The sequence below is a fragment of the Labeo rohita genome, chromosome 9 (genome assembly GCF_022985175.1).
Source record: "Labeo rohita strain BAU-BD-2019 chromosome 9, IGBB_LRoh.1.0, whole genome shotgun sequence".
In the NCBI taxonomy this organism is placed as follows: Eukaryota; Metazoa; Chordata; class Actinopteri; order Cypriniformes; family Cyprinidae; genus Labeo; species Labeo rohita.
The window spans coordinates 1,761,028-1,785,645 of record NC_066877.1 but is presented as its reverse complement, the minus strand read 5'-3'; the positions used below and the strand labels follow the sequence as shown (position 1 = coordinate 1,785,645).

Below are 24,618 nucleotides of genomic sequence, written 5' to 3'. Positions count from 1 at the left end.
GCTGGAGAACAGGATCCATGATAAAAATGTGTATAAGAGGAAGGAAGGAAGGAAGGAAGAAGGCAGGCTGGATAAAACAGTTAGAGATTCCGCTGACAAATCAACATTGACACCTCTAGAGATTCCTCCCTGATTTCTCCCAAAATAAAGTGTCCTAAACACAATTGGTTTTGAGATTGATTTAATTCATACACATGTGGGTAAGAGAGAACTCGTACAAAACTCATTTTGGCGGTTTTACATCATTAAGTATTAAGCTTTCAAATTCTATCATAGACGGACAGACAGTGACTGTATTAGACATTTGACGTCTGCTGTATCTCACAAGATTAACTAGCACACAAATCACTGTATGTCAAATGCAATATTTTGACTTCTGGATGGCATGCTTGAATGAGCTCACTAAATTCAGGCAGCTGTTAACGCACCAAAACATGTGAAACAGCTGCAGGTTAAAATCTGTGAAGCTTCAAGTAAACCTCTCTACACCTAACCTAAGATCGGAAGACCTATCATTTCGTATCGTCATGCGACCACGATAACATCAAGACATTGATAATATCGTTACATCCCTAACATTAAAGAGTTCCTATTACGCTCTTTTACAAAGTCCTGCTTTTGTTTTGGGGGTATACCAGAACATGCTCTTATGCATGGTAGTTCGAAAAATGTATTATTTTTCACATAATTTACATTATTACAATACCTTTCTCCCCAGCCTGGCACAAATGGCTCGATTAGTTGCGGGTTTGATGAAGGCCCGCCTTCCGAAGAACAACGCGTGTTGTGGTTGGTTAGCTGTCCCAGTGCGTTGTGATTGGCGAACAGCTTAGACTGTGTTTCAGTACTGCCACGGCCCTTGCTAAAGCAGCAAGTTCCATGTACAACTGTTAGCGCAAGCTAGATTTTAGATTTTTGGATATTTTTCTTACAAAAACACATTGATTCGCTACAGGAAGCCTTTACTGACCCCACCCCCCGGAGCCGTGTGAGGCACTTTTTATTATGGATGGATGCACTTTATTGAACTTGTTTTGGACTGATGAAGAGAAGCACTTGTCTATGCCATTCTAAAGCTTGGGAGTGCTAGGATAATTTTTAATATACCTCCGATTGCATTCATCTGAAAGAAGGAAGTCATATACACCTAGGATGCATGGAGGGTGAGTAAATAATACACTACAGTAGTGTTGGGTCCTATCATCAGCCTGCGAGATCGCTGATACATAATATTTTCATGCTAATTTATTTAATTATTTGCATACTTAGTTTCATTGCCGAAACCAGCTTCAGCATAAGGCTAAAAACAGCCTAATGTTTTTAATATGATATAATTTGTATTTAACATGACAACAATTGAATTAAAACATTGTAAGTCACTTATTATAATTGCTTACATTTCCTTAGTTAATCAAAAAGCAGCTACAAAAAACGAGCAAAGAACATCATCACTGATTAGCCTAGCCTAATCTAGTGCAAGTTTATGCATTTTAAAAAAACACTCGTGTTATAAGTGAAGCTATCTACACTGTATGATCAATAAAACTCTTACCACACACTGCACACATCTACGGCACGGCTCCGACACGGCCACCAGAGATGATCGTGGTCACTCTAATCAATGCTTGTGTTCACATCACCTGCACCTCCACATGTGTTTCGACCCTCTATACTGCACACATCTACGGCACGGCTCCGACACGCCCACCGGAGCAGATCGCGGCCACTCTAGTCAATGCTTGTGTTTATACCCACTGCGCTGTGGCTCGTTGAAGCATCCCAGAAGTGGCCTAACCACACTGTCCCTAACCACCCCCCAACCATTCAAATTTCAGTAGGTGGGATTTATTTTAATGATATTCGAATGGGCCGCGTTGTGACATCATAACATCCGGAAAACAAACGCTGTAGTCCAAAGAATTATTGTAGTTCGTTGTAGTTCTTGTAAAGGGATTTTTTAAAAATGAAATATCTCCTTTTGGAGTGGACTTTGAGATTTGTATCTTTGTAACTTTACACACCACACACTGACTAAAATTCAGAAAGTGAAAAACCATAACAGGACCCCTTTAAATTTAATTGTAAAATGTTTTTGAGGATACCTGCTGGAAATTTCGGTGTAAATTTCTTAGTGTTTTCTGCTGTGAACAACAACCAGCACACTAATTAAAGCTGAGCTCTTAGCTGCTCGGGACCCGTAGCTGACTCATCATCTTAAAGCAGCAAGAACCACAGAAAAAAAAAACAAAAAAAACTGCTTGACCACCGTGAACTGATATGATCCGATTCTGTTTCAGGAGAGTTGATAATAAACATAGTCAACTACATCCCCACAAGCTGGTAATACAGCTGGTACACCACCAACACCAAATGCGGAAGGCCCAATGTCAAACATCATTCATTTTCAAAACGTATGAGTGAGTGAGTAAATAACAACAGAATGAAAATTTGATGCTTTTTGTCAGTTACACTCAAAACAAATCAACAAATCAGATCTCACACTCACCTGATACAAATGCTATTTTTTCCCTCAGCACAGGAAGGACATCAGACGCTTTTATTCCTTCACTTCTGAAAGACCCTGTGAATGAAAGAGGAGAAAAGGTGAGATTATTTTCATGTGAAATCTCATTATCACTCATTACTTTTCCACAGTCTTAAACAGGAAATACACACAAACTCCACATGGCCACGTCATTAAGTTTTCTGCCCCCATGGTACAAAAATACTACAAAAAATGAATTTAGGAAAAAAAGTATATTCAAAGTTCTGTCATGAAACTGTAGATGGCGCAGTCTGGTTCATTATTCACATGGAACAGCTGATTGGTTCTTTTCGTATCAGCAGCCAATGAGCCTGCTGTTCAATATTCAAATACTCAGCTAGTGCTTGCTGTAGCAGTTGCAGCATGCTTAAGAAAGCCTCCACCTTCCCTAGCTCTACCTGTACAGATCTGCCACAGGGTGATTTCATGTGTGTTATATATGGTGGTTATTTCACACGTTATATGAGCAGCATCAGTATTTCCTACATTCTCAGTACTTGCTCTGCCGCAGCAGCAAAACAGATTTATTCTGCCAAGAGCAAACACGTTAACATTGTTATGTACATTACCATGCCAAAATCTCAGAGAGTTGTCATGACAGAAAAAGTGTTTATGGTAATTGACTACGATAGCGTCTGATTATGTAGCAGATGTGTGGCCCTACTAGTATGCAGACTTCCGACTGAGAAGGTCCCATAGACAGTAGTTATTATGTACAGTATACAGTATAGCTTTGATTTTGGATGTTGATTGGTCAATACAGTGTTCCAGCCATGCTAAAATACAAAACATAGTAACAGTTAATAATAATGTGAAACATCTGTTCAATGTAGATCACATCATCTGTTCACTTGAAACGATTACTTTGTGTCTTCAATTACTTTACATGACATCAATCAGAGGTCTTTTTTCCCCTCAAAGGAATTTTAGGAGAAATGCCTGAAACATTTAAGCTGATACTTAAGATGAAGATATCATAAAGATATCTAAGACCTCCATTAGGTCCTCTGGGCTATGAAAACACAATCCAGAGCAATAAAATGTTCCACTGGGTCTACAGTACACTCCTTGACAAGCTCATCTTCCTTCCTGTCCGCATCTATCTCTTTATCTCCATTCATCTTGACCAACCCACCCTCTCTCTCAGTCTGGACTTTTTAATCTTACTATCATAAAGCAGCAGAGTACTCAGAGAGAGATGATAAAAGCCATCATAAACACTCAGAATAGAGGATGAAGCCATCTGAAGTGAGGTGTCTCCTCAGTACTACACTCCTCCCTGAGGACTCTCTGCTTCACAGGAGCAGATCAATCCTGCTGAATCTTTACATTAAAGACACGCTGGCGACTCTGCTAATGAACGACTACATTACAGAGGTTCAGAGAGGAACATGATAGTATAAGAGCTGCTTCAGCAGTCCGGCTGATTGTGCATCAGATTGAATGCAGATGTAGTTCAGCAGATGATTAGAAACATCTTAACATGGATAATTAAGCACAACTAAAGATTTGGTACTTGCTACAGCTATAAGCAGCAGTTGGTGTTTTTAATCAATGGTGAGTAACATTCTCATTTGCAATAGGCTTATTGGAAAACATTCCTCTACCTACATTTTTACAAAACTCCAAAAGCATGCCTAGCAACTGCAGTTTCAGAGCTGAAATTAACACTAGTGGCAGTAAACACAAAAAAAGGCTTATTTCCACACAGTTCTTTACACAATACCATGTTGTGGCCTCAAAATACAGTACTTTTACTAAAGTGCACGATTTTCAAACTAAAACTTTGTGACATTTAAATCCCATAACCACCTCCATGGCTTTTCTGACATAGTAAACTTGCTTGATTGCACACCTGGTACAGCACTGTACAATGTGGAGCACTCGGGTCATGATAAAAGAGTTTAAAGACTTGTAGAAGCAAGCATAGTTGCTTCAGCAAATGCATTTTTTGTTTTGTATTTGCCTTTGTAAATATCATTTAGGTTAGTTTAGGTGGTATGCTATTTTCAAACCTGATAGATCATTCACCTTTATACAGAAGTTCGCAATTCTGCGAGATATAAATCTGCAGTTCTGACTTTTTTCTCGCAATTGCAAGTTTATATCTCGCAGTTCTGACTTTTTTTTTTGCAATTCTGACTGTTGTTTTCAGAATTTTGAAATATGAACTCACAATTGTGAGTTATAAAGTCCAATTTTGAATGGAAATAGAGTTTATATCTTACAAATCTGACTTCATAACTCGCAATTGCATGTTATAAACGCAATTCTGAGAAAAAAGTCGGAATTGTGAGTTTATATCTCGCAATTCTGACTTTATTTCTTAGAATTGCATCTTTATTTCTCAGAACTGCGAGATACAAACTCACATTTGCGAGAAAAAAAGTCAGCTTTTTATCTAGCACCACTCTCTGAACATTTAATTTCCTAACTGCCACGATACATACAGTACAACAACCAAAATGTTGCACTGATCTGACTTTGGATAAATGTCACTGACATTTCACTTTTGAAAGTGCTGTAAAATGTGCAAGTGATGTAATGTAATTTTGGCAGTATTTCTGACATTATTTTACTGGAAGAAAAAGCCTCTACGTTTTAAATGTTGGTGTTCTAAAACCTTTTGTTGTTGTTGTTGTTTTGTTTTCTCTCAGCTTTTAAAAGACTAATACACATGGACTAAAAGCCACAAAACTCCGGTTCTTACTTAATGGACTCTTTAACATCTCATTCTTGGCTTCATTATTTGATCAAATGCCTAAACTAAAAACATGTTCACACAAAACTACATTAAAAATGCTAAATATTTTTTTTATTCAAAATGTATGTGACAGCTATAGTTTGAAACGTTTACTTTGCTACATACTGCTTCATACACCACCTTAACGCTACTTTAGCACATGGCCCCTAACTGCTGAAAATGCTTGTTAAATCAGGTGGGAGTCATTAGGAAAGAAATCTGTACTCTCTACCTCTAAGAACAGGTTGAGTGGTGTTTGAGAGGTGGAACGAAAGAGTAAATGAGAAAATGAGGAGAAATACAGGAGGCCCAGAGTGAGGGATGGACTGAGAGATGAGGAGCAGTAATGGGGCAGAAATGAGGGATTGGATTACAGAAAGACTAAAGCTCAGACAGAGAGCTCAGGCCGCTCTATCTCCAGCCCCATTAATATGAGAGACAGCATCAGATCAAAGAGCGGCCCGTCTGTCTGCGCTCAGCTCACTTAAACACCTGCATTAGTGCTCAAACTGTCTGTGCCCCTTGAAGGCGACTGGAGAATTTATGAAGGGCAGAGGGGAAGTGCACTTTCCTGTACCTCTCAGTCTCTCTTTCTAGATATCCAGAGCAAGACATTGATATTTCATCAGTCGAGACTTGTTTTCACAGCAGCTCATTAGGACGAATGTTTCGAGGAGCATCAATAACCGTGTTTCTTCCCACTTGCTTTTTTGCATTTCTCACTTCATTCTATGGTGTTAATAAAGCTGTCAGTTTGCCACTTTCACTGTATTCATTTTCTGTTTTATATAGCACAAGTCCAACATAACATATTTTGGTGGTAAAATGTCTGTTATTACATTAATTTCCTTCAAAAAATCATCTTTACAGTAAGCCATTTACAGTGCATGTCTATAGGCCAAGTGCAAAGGATTTTAAAAGCAGAAACATAATGCTGCGTTTTAGATAAATTATTTAGTAAAAATGTGTTATTTGAGCTTTAAATTTGCCTAAATTGTCCTTCTGAGGTGGGGATACCTTTCAAGTATACTGACATAATTCCTGTGGTTGGATTTTTCTCTGTCCAAGCACAACTTTGTAATATGATCACAGCATTGCCATTGAAATATTATACAACTTTTTATATAACTTTGGCTGTCTTTGTCAAGTACTATTCGTTCAACCTTTATGTGCTGATTGACATTATATGACAAATGCTGTCAATAAAGTTTAACTTAAAGTCTTTAATTCCCCTTGGGAGATCTTATTCATTTTAGTAAATCATTTTCTCCCATGTGCCTGCATGGCACTTTAAGTGTATTTTAGTATTTATGTTTTAAGACCATGTCATATTGTAACCCACTTCACAGTTTTACATCTAAACCACATTTTCCATTGCATTCAAGTTATTCACAAACAGTTTATGAATTATTTCAAACTAACCTAGGTTTTAAAAAATGGCTTAAAAACTAAAATTTGTTAGCAAATCAGACTCCACTGTGACCATAATATGACACATACCATTTCAGCTGCTCATCTGTTTCACTTCATCAAGCATCACATCTTTGCCAAGGAGTTCTGAATAAGCGTTTCAATGTATCACACATACCAATCACTGTTCTTGACAACAAATACAACAATTCAACAAATATTCGACAAGTAAAAAGTTGATTTGTCATCACTGGCATTTAAAGCCTCCTCATTCGCTTTTCATTTTAGTCTTCGGTTCACAGAAAAATAAACCGGAAGTATAATTAAATTATTGAAAGTGCTCAGAGAAGTTAAATGAGGGATCCTGCTGCGTGTAATAGCCCAGACCCTGTAAAGAAGGTCTAAGATATGGTTATATAAAAAGTGAATGAAGTGAATGTGACTTCATCTGGTTTTATGTTTTGAATGAGGCCTCATTTTCATCTATTTAACAGACAGCATAGTTTTATCCTTTGTTAAGAGACAGCTGGCATGTGCTGAATGAATGTTCGTAGGTTGTGTCAAGCATTTACTGTCATCAATGTTTCAGCGTCTTGAATGCGTATCGGGAGGAAGAGCATTTCTTCAGGGTCGTCTACAGAACCGAAGGCAACACAATCATTTAAATGAGCGCTTTGTCACAAAATAAACTACAATTTACAAAGGATTTCATGCTCAACATAATAAACAGACTGCAGCTCTGAAGGTTTTTAATGACACTGAAAAAGAATTAAGAGAAACAACTATTTTATTGCTATCAAATTTGACAATTAATTACAAAGAAATGGCAGCGAATTAAAATTTTGAAGCAGACTGAAACACAGTGGTATTTTCTTGTAAAATGTGCTCCAGTAATATTCATTACACTGTATTGTGTACACGTACACATACAGCTGGGAAGATCTGGGATGTTGGGTGGTTGTGTTTTTTTGTTTTACAGCCTTGTCTGTCTATTTTTGCGCACCAGCAGCATGTATGGCTTATTTTCTAGCTGTAGCAAGACTCCACATTTGTTCTGCAACAGCAACGTAAGCAGATCTAGTGGACACTGACCAAACCAACTCTGAGAGTTGTCCTCACTAGAATCTAGTTATTTGTTACTATGAGACAATAAGCCAAGAAATGACAGCAAACTTCTCATAAACACTCAATAGCAAAACAGCAAGCTGCCTGAACCCCTGCCTCCTGTTGTCAAGGACACCGTAACCCCCAGCAACACATCCACAAAGAAACCAGGTCAAGCCCATTCCACTAAAAAAAAACCTCTGGCCTCCTTTCTCCAGCGTGACTGTAGTACAGCTGAAACATTTAAACACTGATATCGTCAGAGCAATCTCAGCATATATAGCTTATAGTAATATAGGTACAGCCATATGCTGATTGGATGCTTTGTATCTCTCCCTGGGGAGAAATGTAAAACAGAGGTTCAGGTAATCCATAACACAGAATCCAGAAAGTGGATTTAACAAAACACAAATCCCATTTGAACGGATCTCCATATCGACTCAGTAAATCAAGCTGTTGTGGACAGACAGGGTCCCTGTACTGTACTTGATGTCTGAAATATGCCTGCATGGCTCAGTGCACATCTATCAGGTCAATGACACACATGTTTGCTAATGTTCTGTAATGGAAGAGATTATGGATCAAGATGTCTCATGGCATAAATCTTTATGACATTACAAACAAATAGAGAGTCTGTAAGATCGTTCCTGTGAGGAAAAAAAGGGCCAGTGACATGACAATATTTCTTCGCCCCCAAGGCACCTTTCTGAGGTCCCAAACATTTCACTTGACAAAACAAATCATTCTTGTTTTCCATTGTGAAAAAGAAGTGCACCTAATTGTCCTGAATATGCATTTGAAGTGTACATCAAATCTTTAACACAGATTTAAGATTTTTGTATTTTCAGAAAATATAATATTAATAAAAAAACTTATGCGTACTTAAAGAAAGTACACTTTCATGTTTCTTAACACATTCAGGAACACTTGAATGCATTTTAAGAAAGTTTTACTTTTATCAACTTATTTTGATTTGTTGACTAACATACTAAAGTACTTGATTATTATTTTAACCATAGCATGTCATTCAAAGTTGCACTTAAACACTGAATTATAATATTATTACAAATTGTCACTTAAGAATTATCGGGTTCTATTTGCATTCTGAGCACTTTTGAGATATTGAGCTTCAAAGTTTTTGCGTTTCATAGACTTCTGTAGATAGAACCATTTTTGTTTTCTAAAAAAGGCCAAAATGTCCACAGCTTACAAAAGAAACATCACATAATGTAAATAAGTCACAGAATAAGAATATGTGAATAACTCCATTTTGACAAAAATTTCAGATAAAACAATATAATTCTAAGGTGACAATCAATTCTAAGGTGTAATTACATATAAAATTACATACAAGTTTCAATATTTGTAGTACATTTGGGAGTACGCTTTAACCATATTTCAAAGACAACTGATGTAATAATGAAATTACATTTAAAGTTGTACTTTAGTCCTAAAGTCTTCAGTACAGTTGCAACTGAAATTATTCAACCACCTTGACCTGCAAGATATTTTGCTGCAAAGAAAAAAAAATTGTGAAAACAATTCAACAAAGGCATCAGTAGACTATTAGAGAAAGTTTATTAATACACGTTTGAGTAATTCTGAGAATGTGAGCTAATGAGTAATGAAAAAAAGATAAAATAAAATAATAATAATAATAATAATTGGCTCTAAACATTCATGTTCAAAATTATTGAACCCCCAAAAGTTAAATTTGGTGCAGAATCTGTTATTCTTTAAAACCACGAATAAACGCTGGTTAGAAGCTTCTGTCACCTCTCTACTGCATTCTTGGGCCATTCCTTGCCTGAAAAAGCGTTCACTGATAATCTTTGGTTTTCACTTTGCTACTGCTTTCTTCAGATTCAACCAAATATTTTAAATGACAATTAAATCTGTAGAATTAATAGCCCACTCAAGAAGATTTTATGACTGATCACTGAACCAAGCATATGTAGATTCAGATGTTTAATTTAGGATGATTGTCCTGCAGGAAAGTCCATTGATCATTAGCTTCAGTCTTTGCACCAAAGGCATCATAATTCTTGCCAAAATGACCTGATACTTCAAAGAATCTATGATATCCTTCATACAATCATGATTTCCACTTCCTGCTACAGTAAAACACCTCCGTAATAGGACTAGTCCATCTCAATGTTTGACGATGGAGATGATGTTCTTCTGCTCCAAAGTTTTGCCTTTTTTGCACAAGATATATCGCTGATCCATGGGTCCAAAAAGTTCCAGTTTGGTCAAATCACTCCATAAAACATTCTTCCAGAACTCCACAGGTCTATCCAAATAAATTTTAGCATATTAAAGTTAGCGTTTTATGTTTTTGTTCCAGAGTGGCATTCAGCAAGATGCCCCAACAGGAAAGTTCCCTCAAAGTTTTACTGGTACAATACAATTTAAGCTAAGATATAAGGATTAAGGCTGCCAGCTGTGTCTCTAGGAACTTTTAGTGTCTTGGAAATCTTCATGTAGCCGTTGAATTTATAAAGTAATAAAATTGTTTCTTCTCTTTAGCTTTTGTGAGAGCTTTTGATGCTGGGAATGCTGGTTAGGTATGTTTTGATGCTGGTTTAAGATGGTCCTTAGCTGGTTTATGCTGGTCCTTTGCTGGTTTATGCTGGTCATGTTGCTGGTCAAGGACGAGCATAAACCAGCAAAGGACCAGCATAAACCAGCTAAGGACCAGCATAAAACAGCAAAGGACCAGCATAAACCAGCTAAGGACCAGCATAAACCAGCAAAGGACCAGCATAAAAAAGCTAAGGACCAGCATAAACCAGCTAAGGACCAGCATAAACCAGCAAAGGACCAGCATAAACCAGCTAAGGAGCAGCATAAACCAGCTAAGGACCAGCACAGACCAGCAAAGGACCAGCTTAAACCAGCATCAAAACACACCTAACCAGCATCCCAGCATCAAAACATAGCTACCAGCATATGCTGGATTTTTCACAAGGGATGTTCAAGCTAATTCTGTTTTCTAATACAGTTTCTGACAGTTTTGTTCCATACCATACTAGTAATTAACTAAAAAACAGCAATGTTGAATAGGGGTTGAATAATTATGACATTATTAAAGTTATTAAAAAATCCTAGAACTTAAAAATATTACATTATATATTGACATTATCACTTTTGATATGCCAGTAATCTGTTATAGATGCCATTTTTAAGTCCTGGATTTTCAGAAAACTTGTATTTGTAAAGTAGTGTAATATCTGGGGGGTTGAATAATTTCAGTTGCAACTGTATATTATTTCTATCGTAAGTACTTTTCTTTTTCAAAGCTGAGACAGCAAAAGAGAGAGTTCCTAGGTTCTTGTACTGAGGAAAATGAATGCAAATCAGAGCTCGTAACAAGATTGATCACAGATTGTTTCATTGCCTGTGGAAATTGCAAGTGGCACTTGCCATTGCAAAACTCACCACCACCTTGATACAGTGTTGTTGGTGTTTGTCAGTGCCTTGCTGTGTTGTTACTATAATATGAGATTGTTGTTAGTGTGTCGCTGTGCAGTTGCTAATGTGTTCTGGGTGGTTGGCAGGGTCTTTTTGAACGTTGCTTAATGACCGACTTAAAAGACCCCATCTTAAAATCTTTGTTATAGCCTATTTTGGTTTCTAAATATGACTCAGGTCTTGACTTTCAATACTATCATGCTGAAAGTCTTTCAGATTTTTCCAGATTATCTTCCAGCCTGATAATTTGGAGATGCAACAATATACCTCTTATTAATAAACCATATGATCTAAGGTATTATTCATGACTTACAGTTGGTTTAATACTTGGGTTAGCAGTTAACCCCAAGCAATAGTAATAATAATGCTGGCCTTAGCAAACATTGCTAATTAAAGTCATGATTACACTCAAAAGAAATCAGAAAAAATAAATTATCCTCTGGCCTACACACACACACACACACACACACACCATGGAAAATGCAAATGCACACACACATCCACATGCATACTCTAAATGTCAGCAACAGTTAGCACACCATCTCTCATTCAGCCTTCATCCTTTCATTAAGTTGCTTCTTGTTTTTCTCTCAGTTTTCCAACCAAAACCTCATGACATTCCCTCACCCTTCACATGCAAAAGCACTGAAAAATCTATGAAGTATTGATGGAGAATGCATGTCACACTGCTAATTAGACGCTGAGAGGGGAATCAATGCGCCACCAGGACCGCCAATATGACCCGCAGCGACCAAACCTCACTAATGTCACTCAAAAAAAACACAACAAACCCAATACACCAGCATTACACAGTCAAACCACACCACAGCCACATGAATAAACTAACCAAATAAGCCATATGCATCTAATGTCTGTTATGTTTGCAGTGTTTCCATTGTTAAGACACTATTTTAACAAAAGTAAATTGGGGTTTTTGTCATGATAAGTGACACAAGAGAAAAATATGTCTTTATAAAGTGATATTTAAAAAAGCCATGATTATCCAATAGCTTTAATAGAGACCAGGGCATCTGTAACACTTCTTTTTGAAGCGTTAAAGATTTCACTTAGCCAATGCATTTTGGGGCCCTCTGTACACTACCAGTCAAATGTTTTTGATTTTTAAAAATTAAAGAAGTTCTGCTCTTCTGCTCACCAAGCCTGTATTTATTTGATCCAAAATACAGCAAAAGCAGCCATATTGTGAAATATTTTACAATTAAAAAAAAAAAATGTTTTCTATTTGAATATATTTTAAAATGTAATTTATTTCTGTGATCAAAGATATATTTTCAGCATCATTATTCCAGTTATATAATTAATATATAAATTAATACTTGTATTTAGCAAGGATGCTTTAAACTGATCAAAAGTGATGATAAAGACATTAACATTAAACTACACAAGATTTCTATTTTAGATAAATGCTGTTTTTCTGAACTATATATTCATCAAAGAAACCTGAAAAAATTCTGCTCAGATGTTTTTAACATAATAATAAAAATAAAAGTTTGTTAGCAGGAAATCAAAATATTACAATGATTTCTGAAGGATCAAATGACTGGAGTAATGATGCTAAACATTCAGCTTTGGAATCACAGGACTAAATTACATTTTAAAATATATTCAAATAGAAAACCTTTAATTTAAATAGTAAAAAATATTTCAAATTTTCACTGTGTTTGCTGTACTTTGGATCACATAAAAGCAGGCTTGGTGAGCAGAAGAGACTTAAAAAAAACATTAAAAATCTTACTGTAGAATTTTTTTTACTGGTAGTGTATTTCTGAAACATCACTACTTTCTACTTACATACTGCTTCTTAAAAAAAAAGAAAAAAAAGTATATATATATATATATATATATATATAAAAAAAATGACAACTGTTGTAACACTTAAAAAATGTAAATAAATACATAAATAAATAATAAGTTAATTATTACTCAGGTTCTCAAAGGTAGAAGTTGTCATAGTTGTTTAAACTTCTGTTGTGGTGAATACTCTCTGCATTCCCATTTTCCCTCAAAAAGAACATGATATAATCCACAAAAGCATTTCTATGACATTCCAAATGAAGAAATATACTGAGAGACTGATTGTTTGGTCAGAAGAGAGAATGGTGTCAAATTTGTTGTCACTTTCTTAGATGTCCTACTGAAAACACTCATGCAACAGCATTAACCAGTGAAATGGTAGGTTATACAATCAGCACCTCAACATGACACATCAACACATACTAGACAGGACACACACATCCAAATACAAGTACAATGCAGACAAACAAACAGTGAAGTGTGTGTGTAAGCTGTGTAAATACCTGTCTTTCTGCTGATCAGAGAGGCAGACAGCATGCCACACCTGTATCTCCATATATACATGTGGTGACCTCACCTGACACCATCAACTCCTGACTGAACACATACTCACACACATATATGCACAAACTGTCTGTTTCTTTCTGACATCATCAGTCATCATCTGTCTCTCTGATAGGTGGGTAATTAATACTGACCAATCAGAAGCTCAAAACATATTGACAAGATTGTACAAAGATTATAGCTGGAAGGAGGCCATGAGACTGTGTGTGTGTGTTGTATGAAGTCTCTCTTACCAAGGTCTATGACATAACAGCAAATGGAGGGAAATTGATAATCAATCAGTGACTCGGATTACAACAGAGCATGTATCCATAAAACAAATAAACACAAACAGACACTCGAATATAGTCATAGAAAAGTACTTACACATGATTTACTCTGATTAAATTTGTGGAGATATTTAATTACAGTATAGTTCAGGTCTTACACACAATTCTTACATTTTAAAGATGCTGATATGTAATAAACAAGTAATCAGAATATTGGCTTTATTTACCCTTGTGAAAAAATGTGCTTAACTGAATTGAATGTGCACTTGTAATGACTATATTTCTTAACACACTTAAGTACACTTTTAAAAAGTGCCAAAATGTAACCTGCTACTTTGATTTTAATTGCAATGTACACTAAAGTGTACTTTTATTCACAGGGATGCAAAATGTGTCTTCAGTTGGTGCCCCCAAATTTAAATACATTTCTTACACAAAGTTTCTCAATTGTTGACTGATAATTGAAGTTTCTGCTCTGGGATTGTTATATTTTAGGGTTATACTCAGGTTAAACTTTAAAAGCTGTACATAATCAATTTCTAGCCAAGCTTAAAGACATGTACATGCACAGAAATCTATGACTATTAATGCAACCATATTGGAATACTAATGAGATCACAAAGGATAATTTAATACAATTGAATAATTTATGTGCACCATATTGAGTTCATCATTACAAGCACATTAAATTTCAGTTAAACAAAGCTACATTAACCCCTGTATCTCGCCTAATAGCATTAATAGGTGTGTGTTTGTGTGTAAATGCACTTATCGTAATGCAGATTACAGTATGTACTGTTCCTGCTGACCTGAACAGACATCGAAACAAAGTCTTTGACAAAGACACACTTCTGGCTGTCCCATAGTTCCCCTCAGTGTCATGGACCAATTCATACAATTTAAACTGATTAAGGACAAAAACAAAAGTTATGCTTCTCTCTAACACACACACACAGATACACCATTCTCTTTCCAGCACGTAAAATGCAGTTAATTAATAATTAATGAGGCAAAAGATGTACAGCGGTGCACTGGCTTTGATATGTTGATTTCATTTTATCTTTATTTGCAGTGAAAAAGCCTTTATGTCTCTGACAAATACCGTTTAGACCGACAGGATACAATTTATAAATGACATAACCACATATTGTATTTGAACTTCAAAACAAAGGGATACCCGCAAGTCTGCAAGCTATTATATGAATGAGGGAGAAATCCATATGCTTTTCATTAATAATCAGTCAATTCTCTGATTGTATTCATCACAACATCTCCAGCTGGATCTCTTTATGTTTCGTCTACAGCCGTGTTTCCTTTTTACATGAAAACCATCCAAAATACAGTTAGCCATCAGTTACGGATTGCTGAGGTAGTTTTAAAACTATTGGAGATTTATGGCTAAAGTATAGGGCTTGTTTCCTTTACAAATTTGTAAACACAAATGTAACAAAAAAGAAGCCCAGTTGATAGATGTCTGAATAAATCTTAGTAGAGCTGAAACAAGTAATCTTTTGACATCTTGGCCACCATTCTGAGAAAAAAAAGAAAAAAAAAAAACACTTTAGCATGCTTTCAAAAAGCAGTGCAAACTGAATCTAATGTTTTCAGATGCTCTGTGATTAAATGGAAATTTATTATAGTTAATTTAAATTTATATTAAATGCAATTAGGCAAATTTTAGAGTGCTTTTTGGACCTACTTTAGTAGGGCTTGAGTATGTACATTGTTATATGTAGTTTCATAATTACTTACATTATATTTTAAATATGGTTACATGTTCTGCTGAATGCAATGACAAGTTATCTTAAATTAGTTTTAATGTCATTTCTACTGAAACTAGTATGCATTTAAAAAAAATATTTGTTATTACACATTAGTAATGATGAAGCTGCGATTTAGTACATTTAAAATATATTAACTAAATGCCATATCAAATAACATACTACAGTTCAATTTATAATCAAGTACATGTCAAAATAAGTGTACTTCTTTAAAGTTTGGCAAAAAAAAAAATCATATTTATGTAAAGTTTACTTTAAAGTAAAATTTCTAATTTTTTACATTCTTAACATTATTGCAAAACGCACTTTTAAAAGTGTGCTTATTTATCATTTGAATAAGTACACTACACATTTAGCACAACTAAGCACACTTCTTTTTTCCAAAGGCATGCATATGCATCCACAAAACACCACAGATCTTCAGTATGCCATCAACATAAAAACCCCAGAAAATTCAATCACTAGTGGTCACATGATATGCATTTGAGATGTGTGTTAATACCAGGTGTAAACTGTAATCTGTCTCTGCTGACCACTTGTGATCGGACCACCTGGGATAGATGTTACTACCAGGTGTAAACACATTAAGTACAGTCTATGAACTAGCCAGACATATGTACTCTCATGTGTTTTAGAGAATCTTTCTTGCTCAAGAGGAAACACAGGAAAAATAAATTAGTTTACTGCAGCTGTTACACCAAAACCCCAAAACAAGACATCTGATATTCCCTTCAGATCTTCAGATGGGTATGATGACTTCACACAAAAATACATTCACATATTGCCTGCTACAAGCTTCTTCACCACTGTACACAAAAGTACAGTAGTGGTACCATAGTACAGTGATTGTGTCAGTTAACAATACCACATTACTTATATATATATATACCATAGTGCTTAAAAGAGAAGATAACTTTCAGAACAAAAATGTACAGATAATGTACTCACCCCCTTGTCATCCAGGATGTTCATGTCTTTCTTTCTCCAGTCATAAAGAAAATATGTTTTTTGAGAAAAACATTTCAGGATTTTTCTCCATATAATGGACTGATATGGTGCCCCGAGTTTGAACTTCCAAAAGTCAGTTTAAATGTGGCTTCAAATGATCCCAAATTCAGTTGTAAACAATCCCAGCCGAGAAAGAAGGATCTTATCTAGCGGAACAATGTTATTTTCATAAAAATGATACAATTTATATACTTTTTAATGTCAAACACTAGTCTTGTCTTGCTCTGCCTAAACTTCTTTTCCAGTTCGTGACAGTTAGGGTATGTTGAAAAACTCCCATCTCATGTTCTTCCTCAACTTCAAAATCGTCCTATATCGCTGTTTTACCTTTTTTGTTAAGGATGTTTGATCTTCTTTGCATGTTCACTTTGCAAAGACTGGGTAAGTACTTCTGCAGCGATGTAGGATGATTTTTGAAGTTGAGGGAGAAAATACGATTGGAGTTTTTTGACATACCCTAGCTCTGTCTTGAACCAGAATGCACAGAGTTCAAGGAGAGCAAGACAAGCGTTTGAGATTAGAAAGAATTTAAATTTTATTTTATTTTTTTTTTTTTTGAAAATAACGCTTTTTATCATTACGCTAGATAAGACCCTTCTTCCTCGGCTGGGATTGTTTACAACCGTATTTGGGATCATTTGAAGCCGCATTTAATCTGCATTTTGGAAGTTCAAACTCGGGGCACCATATCAGTCGATTATATGGAGAAAAATCCTTAAATGTTTTCCTCAAAAAACATAATTTCTTTACAACTGAAGAAAGAAAGACATGAACATCTTGAATGACAAGGGGGTGAGTACATTATCTGTAAATTTCTGTTCTGGAAGTGGATTTCTCCTTTAATGATTATAGTTTTGATGTACCTTGTGTTTTACAGTACATGATACTTCATAGTATTTCAAACAATACCATGGTATATGTCCAATGTACCATGTCATCCTCATTGTTAGTGACAGTAGTATCCAGTGCTGAAAAACCCAACATAAACATAGAGCTACTACACAACACAAAATCAAATATTCCAAGAATAATTTCAGTGAACATCCACAGTTTTCGCTGACCTGCCATGAACAGCTCCAGTCTGTCCTGCCGGTCTCAGTAACACTCGGAATAAATTGGGATTCCCATGTGAATGCTCTAGCTACACGAACAGGACTGTCAACAGTAGATGGAATGCTATGCTAATGCCGGATCGCTCCTCATTAGTTTTTTTTTTTTTTTTTTTTCTGCTGGTGAGGAGCGGATGCAAAGCTACCTGAGGGAACCTGATATCCCAAGTGGGAATCAGTCTCGCGGGGAAAGCTTGTTATCCGCAGAGTCACTGTCACCACTCATTAGTGCCACCCCATTTCTGAGGGTTAACACACTCACACACACACTTAAACTACTCAAAACTACCTTTACTGTACTACTGTCTATTTACCAGATGTCAAATATTCATTAAGAAATGTTGACAGATGTTAACTGAGATAAATGACAGCACATATATTCTAGATAAATGTCAATTTCTTTCTTCTCTGCTCCTCCATCACTTCCCATAAGCTTTGAGAATTTGTTAATATTCAAGATAATGAAGAACTGCAGGATAGTAAGGCTGCACTAACTATGTTCCAAACCCTAGTTAGAACCGTTTCAGGTGCCTGGATAACAGTATTTTGGTGATGATGTACAGTCCCAGTAAAGTATGCCAGATTGTGTAATCTGCTGTATTCCTAAACCTTTCTGGTCTGCAAGAAAGGGGAACTGTGAGGTGCAAACAAGATAAGAATATGCACAACTCACCTTCCAAAAACTCCTGCATCTGAAGATGAATTCCATGTTTATTTTCTTTTCCTCATTAACTGATTTGCATAATTCATTTAGAAGACAATACACAACACCCGGGTTCCAGAATTAAAAGTCCCATTCATTTTCTCCATAGAGTAATTGATTTTTAATGATTCCATTGCAGCCATTCAAGACAGACCTACTGTGTTGAAGCAATCCATTTTTTTTTTTCCCGTCAGAACTGCATTAACAACATCCTAAAGATAAAGATCCACCAACTGGGAGATAGCAGCAAACAATTTAGGATAAAGGAGAAAGCTAAAATGGGAAAAACATTCAGGAACTGAAAAAATGTGGCAGTTATGTTGCAGTTGCTATAGGGAACTAAATCAATGCAAGTGATTTTTAAGGAATCCTTTCTGATTACAAAAACACTGATTAAAAATATACTTACATTTTGTTTAATACTGAAAAAGGGATGAAACAGCTTTCTGTCATTAATTTACACATATTACATATGTATATATTATACATACTTTATACATATGTAATACGCAGGTGACTTCCCTGGAAGCCACACAGATTTAATGAATGAGTTCTGGAATTCTGCCAAATAGTTTACAAGGCCACCATCACAAATTTCAGCTCTTTTGTTGCCATGGTAATAAGAGCCGATGCCCATTGGGGAAATGGGAAAAGCTGACTAGCGGAATTACACGTGCAAAATTTCACTGTCTTCATGAAAACTAATTGGACACTAATCAGATTCACCATCTTTCTCAGGACAGTAGACCATAGGCATAATAACACGTGTGACAGCAGCAGTCCTGACTAAGGGTGAAAACCCCCAAGAGTGGAGAGGAAGTAATTTGTCATTAGGCGGTAACACTGTACAGCCAGGAACACAACACCTCTGACACAAAACAGACTCCTGTAACAATAAGCCATGAGAGGTCATGCATTACACTGACTTTACCATTATTGTTGGGTATTGCTATAGGTCGAAAAATCTCTTAAATGTGGTAAAATCAATATAATAACAGTTCTAATCCAAAGTATTAACTGGTCCTACATGCGGCCTGTTGGTGAAAGATGGTCTAATACTTTTCCAAGCATTCGGACTTACAAATTTCCTCTGGGAGATGATAAAGAAGATTAAAAATCCTATAAATTTACATTAAAAGAGCCATATGTAGGTAACTACCTAATAACCACTCTCTCATCTTCCTAGAAATGTTCTACCAACCACCTAGAATATGTAAGAAACCACAAAACAACTCCATAAAATAACTCAGGAGCAACACTGTCTTACAACAATTAGAAAACATTTTGGTGATTTGGTGGCAAATTTGAATGAATTCAACATTTGAATCGCAATTGTACATTTTTTCCACAATTTCCTTTTTATTTTCTAAAAATAGTACATTTTCAAACTAATCAAATGACACAAATCCATACAAAATCTCCAACAGTTGTGTTTACTCATGATATAAGGTTGAACGTTCAACACTTGCCACTCAGACAATGTAGTCAGATAAAAATCTAATTAATAATAAACAAACTCTTTCATCAAGTAATAGAATTCACTAATTTACCTGTAGGCTCTTTACCGTGTTGTTTTAGCATGGCTGCCACAGCATAGTTCATCCATTCAGATTTTACAGCTGAAACCATCCGTTTATAAACACACCCTAAAAAAGCTGAGAACGGACGCCTGTGAGAGGTTGAAGGCGGCTCTCTAAATATAGCTGACATTGAGGCATGGGCTGAAATGCTATTGTTATTCAGGCGATGTCATATTGAAGCCTCTTTGCTGTTTGGAGGTAATGGGCCTTGACCAAACGCAGAGGGAGAGGACACATGCAGAACATTTTCTAAAGGAGAGAGAGCATGTATTTACCCACACTGACACTTAACTTCACTGCCCTAGAGGATAAATCTCAGATGGGAATTGGGGCAAGGTTAAATTGAGCCAGTGCCTGCGTGTGTGCATGCGTGTGTAAATCAAAAATGTCACACACACCTCACAAAATCCATTTTACCCACTATGCCCCTCGCCACTGGTGTCAATCATCTGGTAACAGGGCAGAGGAGCGTTCACAACCTGTCAATCATCTTTCAATTCCTCCCACTTCATGGAATACTGGAGATCTCCATGGATACAGCAGTGGTTTTTAACCATTAAGACGAGGAGGGGATTGTCAAAGTCTGTTGTGTCAGAAAATGTCAGTCCACATGCTCAAACTCCTGAATAATTTATGTTTCAAGTTGAGTCCTTCCAGAAAATCACTTTTGATGTTAGGATGTGATGATTAGTCATCCAGATCATTCTCTTGTAGAATTAAACAAAGTCTGAAACCCGACAGGAAGTCTTTTTTTTTTTTAATTTTCTCAGCAAGTTTTTGCCATTTTCAAGTGTTGTATTTAAACAAACTCCTCCTAGAGATTTAAACAGATCAACACCAAATTTGGTCAGTGTAATCTAAAGCCCTCTGTGACGTTAAATTGCGAAGATCTTGAGTTTTCGTTGAAGGCTGTGTCCGTGGCGGCTTCAATGTTTCACCATGAAAAAGGAAATTGTTATAATTTAGGCATACAATGTCCGATCTGAACATTCACGTTTGATAAGAGTCCTGTCCTAAATACATGCCCATGACCATATTCAGTTATAGTCACATCGCCACCTGCTGGCAACAGGAAGTGGTATGTTTTACAGTCTAACAAACTCTTCATAGAGATTTAATGACATCAACATTATATTTGGTCAGTCTACTCTAAAGGCCTTTGCCATGTTAAATTGTGAAGATCTTGAGTTTTCGTTAAAGGCTGTGTCTGTGGCACCCTGACAAATTTTAATGTTTCGCCATGGGAATAGAAGGTGTTGTAGTTCAGTCATACAATGTCCGATCTGTCCCAAACTTCACACGTTCGATAAGAATCCTGGCCTGAACACATCTGCTGCTGGCAACAGGATACGTCAAGCCTTGCACCAACTCAAACATACCATGTTGAATCTGCACCAAACTCAATATGCTTTAAAAAAGTGCTGGCCTGAAGACATCTATAAGCCAATATCCAATTATAGTCATAGCGTCACCACCTGGTAGCAGGAAGTTTGGCACATATAAATGACTCTGACATATTCCCTCTATATTTACCACTTTAAATGCATATTGCCCTCTGTTTTCTGTTTTCCTAAAGCCACCAGGTGGAGGTGAGCCCGGGTGCGAGAGCCCTTTCAACGCTGCTTGCAGCTTTAATATGTTGTTGTGTTTAACAAAAAAATACTCTTATTTTGATGTAGTACTTAATAGCAAATTTAACATGTAGTGTTTTTTTTTTTCAACACTCTAAAATTTGGCACATAATCGATGCTGCACTGTTTATTCTAGACATTAATGATGACTCAAATCAGCCTTGCAGCAAATGATTCAAAGCGTGAGTGAGTGAATCACACTGAATCACAGTTTTAGACCTTTTTCAGACCTTTTCCCATTTGATTGATTAGAGTGATTAATTTACTAATTTGCAATATGTAGTTCTGATTCTAAACAGCTGACTGTAAACATTCAAGATATGATTACTGAACGTTTATCAGGGAACATGATTCTCAGGTCAGTGTATGGTATCTCTATTGCCAGACAAGAATTTATCAGTACAATTTCCCGTTTCCCTGAGGTATGTTGAAGCATGGTAGCTGGTTATAAGCTAGTCCTGAGCAGGAGCTAGTTGCTCAGGACCAGTTTATAAACAGATTAGGACCACGTAAATGTTTCAAAACATACATATGCTGTTTTTTTCAACAGAGTACTGGGTCACAGCGGTAAAAAACATTCAAAGCACCAGTACCGACACAGCATCCACAACACCTTACCACTGTAGCGGCATGTTTTGCAAAACATTTTCTTCAGTTGTGCTCTGTAGATCAACTGATTCACAGGTTTTTATTCAAACAAGACCAAACGTTCACAATTCACCAAGCAATGCAGTCAAACGGCCATTCATCCTTAGAAAATTTGGTGATTATAACAAAGCGATTTTGTAATGGAATACTCGACGTAACACTAATGTCCCAAATATTGCAAGACTCACTGTTGTGCTTAAAAAAAATAAAGTTTACTCTAAATCAATCAGCGCTGAACAGCATGGCTTTGAGCGCTTGTGTGTGTGACATCATTGTCAGGGCATTGCTTTGCATAATCACAGTCCTCTGCTCCATTACTGAAAATCAAACCCTGTTGTGACAGTCCTGCTCTGAGATCAGGATCTGGCTCCGTCGTGACACTCTCCCTCCAGCACACACGTGTTCTCTGTGAAACTCAGTCTGCCGCCCATCTGTTGACCAAGCGGCTGCCAGACAGCAGGCACTGATCTGAGAGCAGCCTGACTCTAAGGCTGAGATCATATAGCGGTGAACAGAGCTGGCCACTGGTGTAAGAGCATGTGTGTGCCCAGGCATAACGTTAGAGCCCAAATGCTCGAAAAGTATTATTACTATAGCTACATGAATATATTATATACGGATAACCTTTTTAAAAAATAATTTGGATTCAAAACAGTCCCTAGTCTCTAGTCTCTCAAATCTGTGAGACAAGGCGTTCTCAGGGGTTTAAAAGCAGAAATGTGAAGTCTATATTTTTGTTAGCACTTATTAATTATTAAAAATAAAGATGCTATTGATATTGATTTTTGTCAGCCTAACCCCTTTGACCTTTCCTAGAAGCAAAGCTTGAGATTTCTATAATTTTAGAACACATTTGCATGTTCACTGTATTTTGGTTTTGTGTATTTTAATTTGCCGTTTTGCTTATTTAACGAACTATTATGCCTATTAGCTTTTCATCAATTCCCCAAAAACCCTGCTTTTCCTTTATGAACCAGTATCCAGACCCTAGTTTGGAAATCCTGTTTTGAGATTCATTTATCCAAAAATGCAAATTCTCAACCAATTACATTTGACATCACTGACATAAAACCTGGTGTCACGTCTTATGAATATGAATGTAGCAGCTGTTGGCTTTCAAGAGTGCTGAAGCACAGATGACATTAAAAAAGAGGAAAAGATATGCTCAAAACAGTGTTTTTATTTTGATGTCTGCTTCTCAAATGGCCAGTAAATTATGAAATTACTTAACAAAAATAATATACTACACTTTATTTGTACAATATTTACAAATGGCAATATGGAAACGTATGTAAGCATTGAATATAAGTGGATTTTAATATGTAATATGTAAACGGAATGCAAGCAAAGCTATTTTGAAAAAATACAGTTATTTAAATTAAACTAAACAGATGCAAACTGTTAATCATTAAATATACCATCTTCTGTGAGAGCAGAAACTTGTTTCTTATGTGTTTCATTAATGTATAACTAACAAATATGAATCACATGAAGTTCATATGTTAAAACTGTGTAATTAAATGGCAGTTGTATATATAATTCAAATACATAATCTTACATTTAGGCCTAAATATTTTTGTATGCATACCAGGTTTGGCACAAAATGTATTTTGAAAGAATTCTCTTTGGCTGAATGGCTCATTTAATTGACTATCAAACCCTAAATGAAAGTAAACATAAACATCATTCGCTACATTTGAATCAGAGTTTTGTAATGGTTGTAGATAACACATGAAAACATCAAATGCAACATCCTGGATTCATCCCAGCTGAATCGCTGAAACTGTTATAGTAATTACTGAGAGTGGCCAGGTGGTTAAACGCTTGTTCGCAGCTTCCCTACGACAGAAGAGACTCGCTTGATCTCTCCAGCAGCCATATCCATCCCCGGAGACAAACGTGGGAGTTAAATGACTGCAACAAGACAGCAGGTGTTGCTTTATTTAACACAGACATGGAGCTCTAAAAATGATCAGAGGGAATCCTAGGCTGTTTCACAAATATCGAGGCATCACACATACACATCGCAGCGAAAGCCTGATGCCAACTCGTGCTGAGCCGCTGCGTTTCTAGCAATTGATTGTATGGTTCTCTGCCAGTGCTGTGACACACAGGTGGGTCTCTGAGAGGGGTCTGCTACTGGATTGCTTTAAGATGGATTTATTGAGAAACATCTGTTAAATACGTCGTCCACTGCACTCGCAAGGTGTTCATACTGAGATTTGAGACATGTT

General features: G+C 36.3%; 1 protein-coding gene across 3 annotated transcripts in view; it reads right to left on the bottom strand.

Annotated features, from left to right (window-relative positions):
• The window catches only part of kalrna (kalirin RhoGEF kinase a), a 211,187-nt gene that overhangs the window by 125,824 nt on the left and 60,745 nt on the right, over positions 1-24,618 (bottom strand). For all 3 annotated transcript variants that reach the window (XM_051120073.1, XM_051120074.1, XM_051120075.1), the window contains exon 2: positions 2,507-2,581. In XM_051120073.1, coding sequence (XP_050976030.1) covers positions 2,507-2,581 — 75 coding nt within the window. The remainder of the gene's footprint in view (positions 1-2,506; positions 2,582-24,618) is intronic.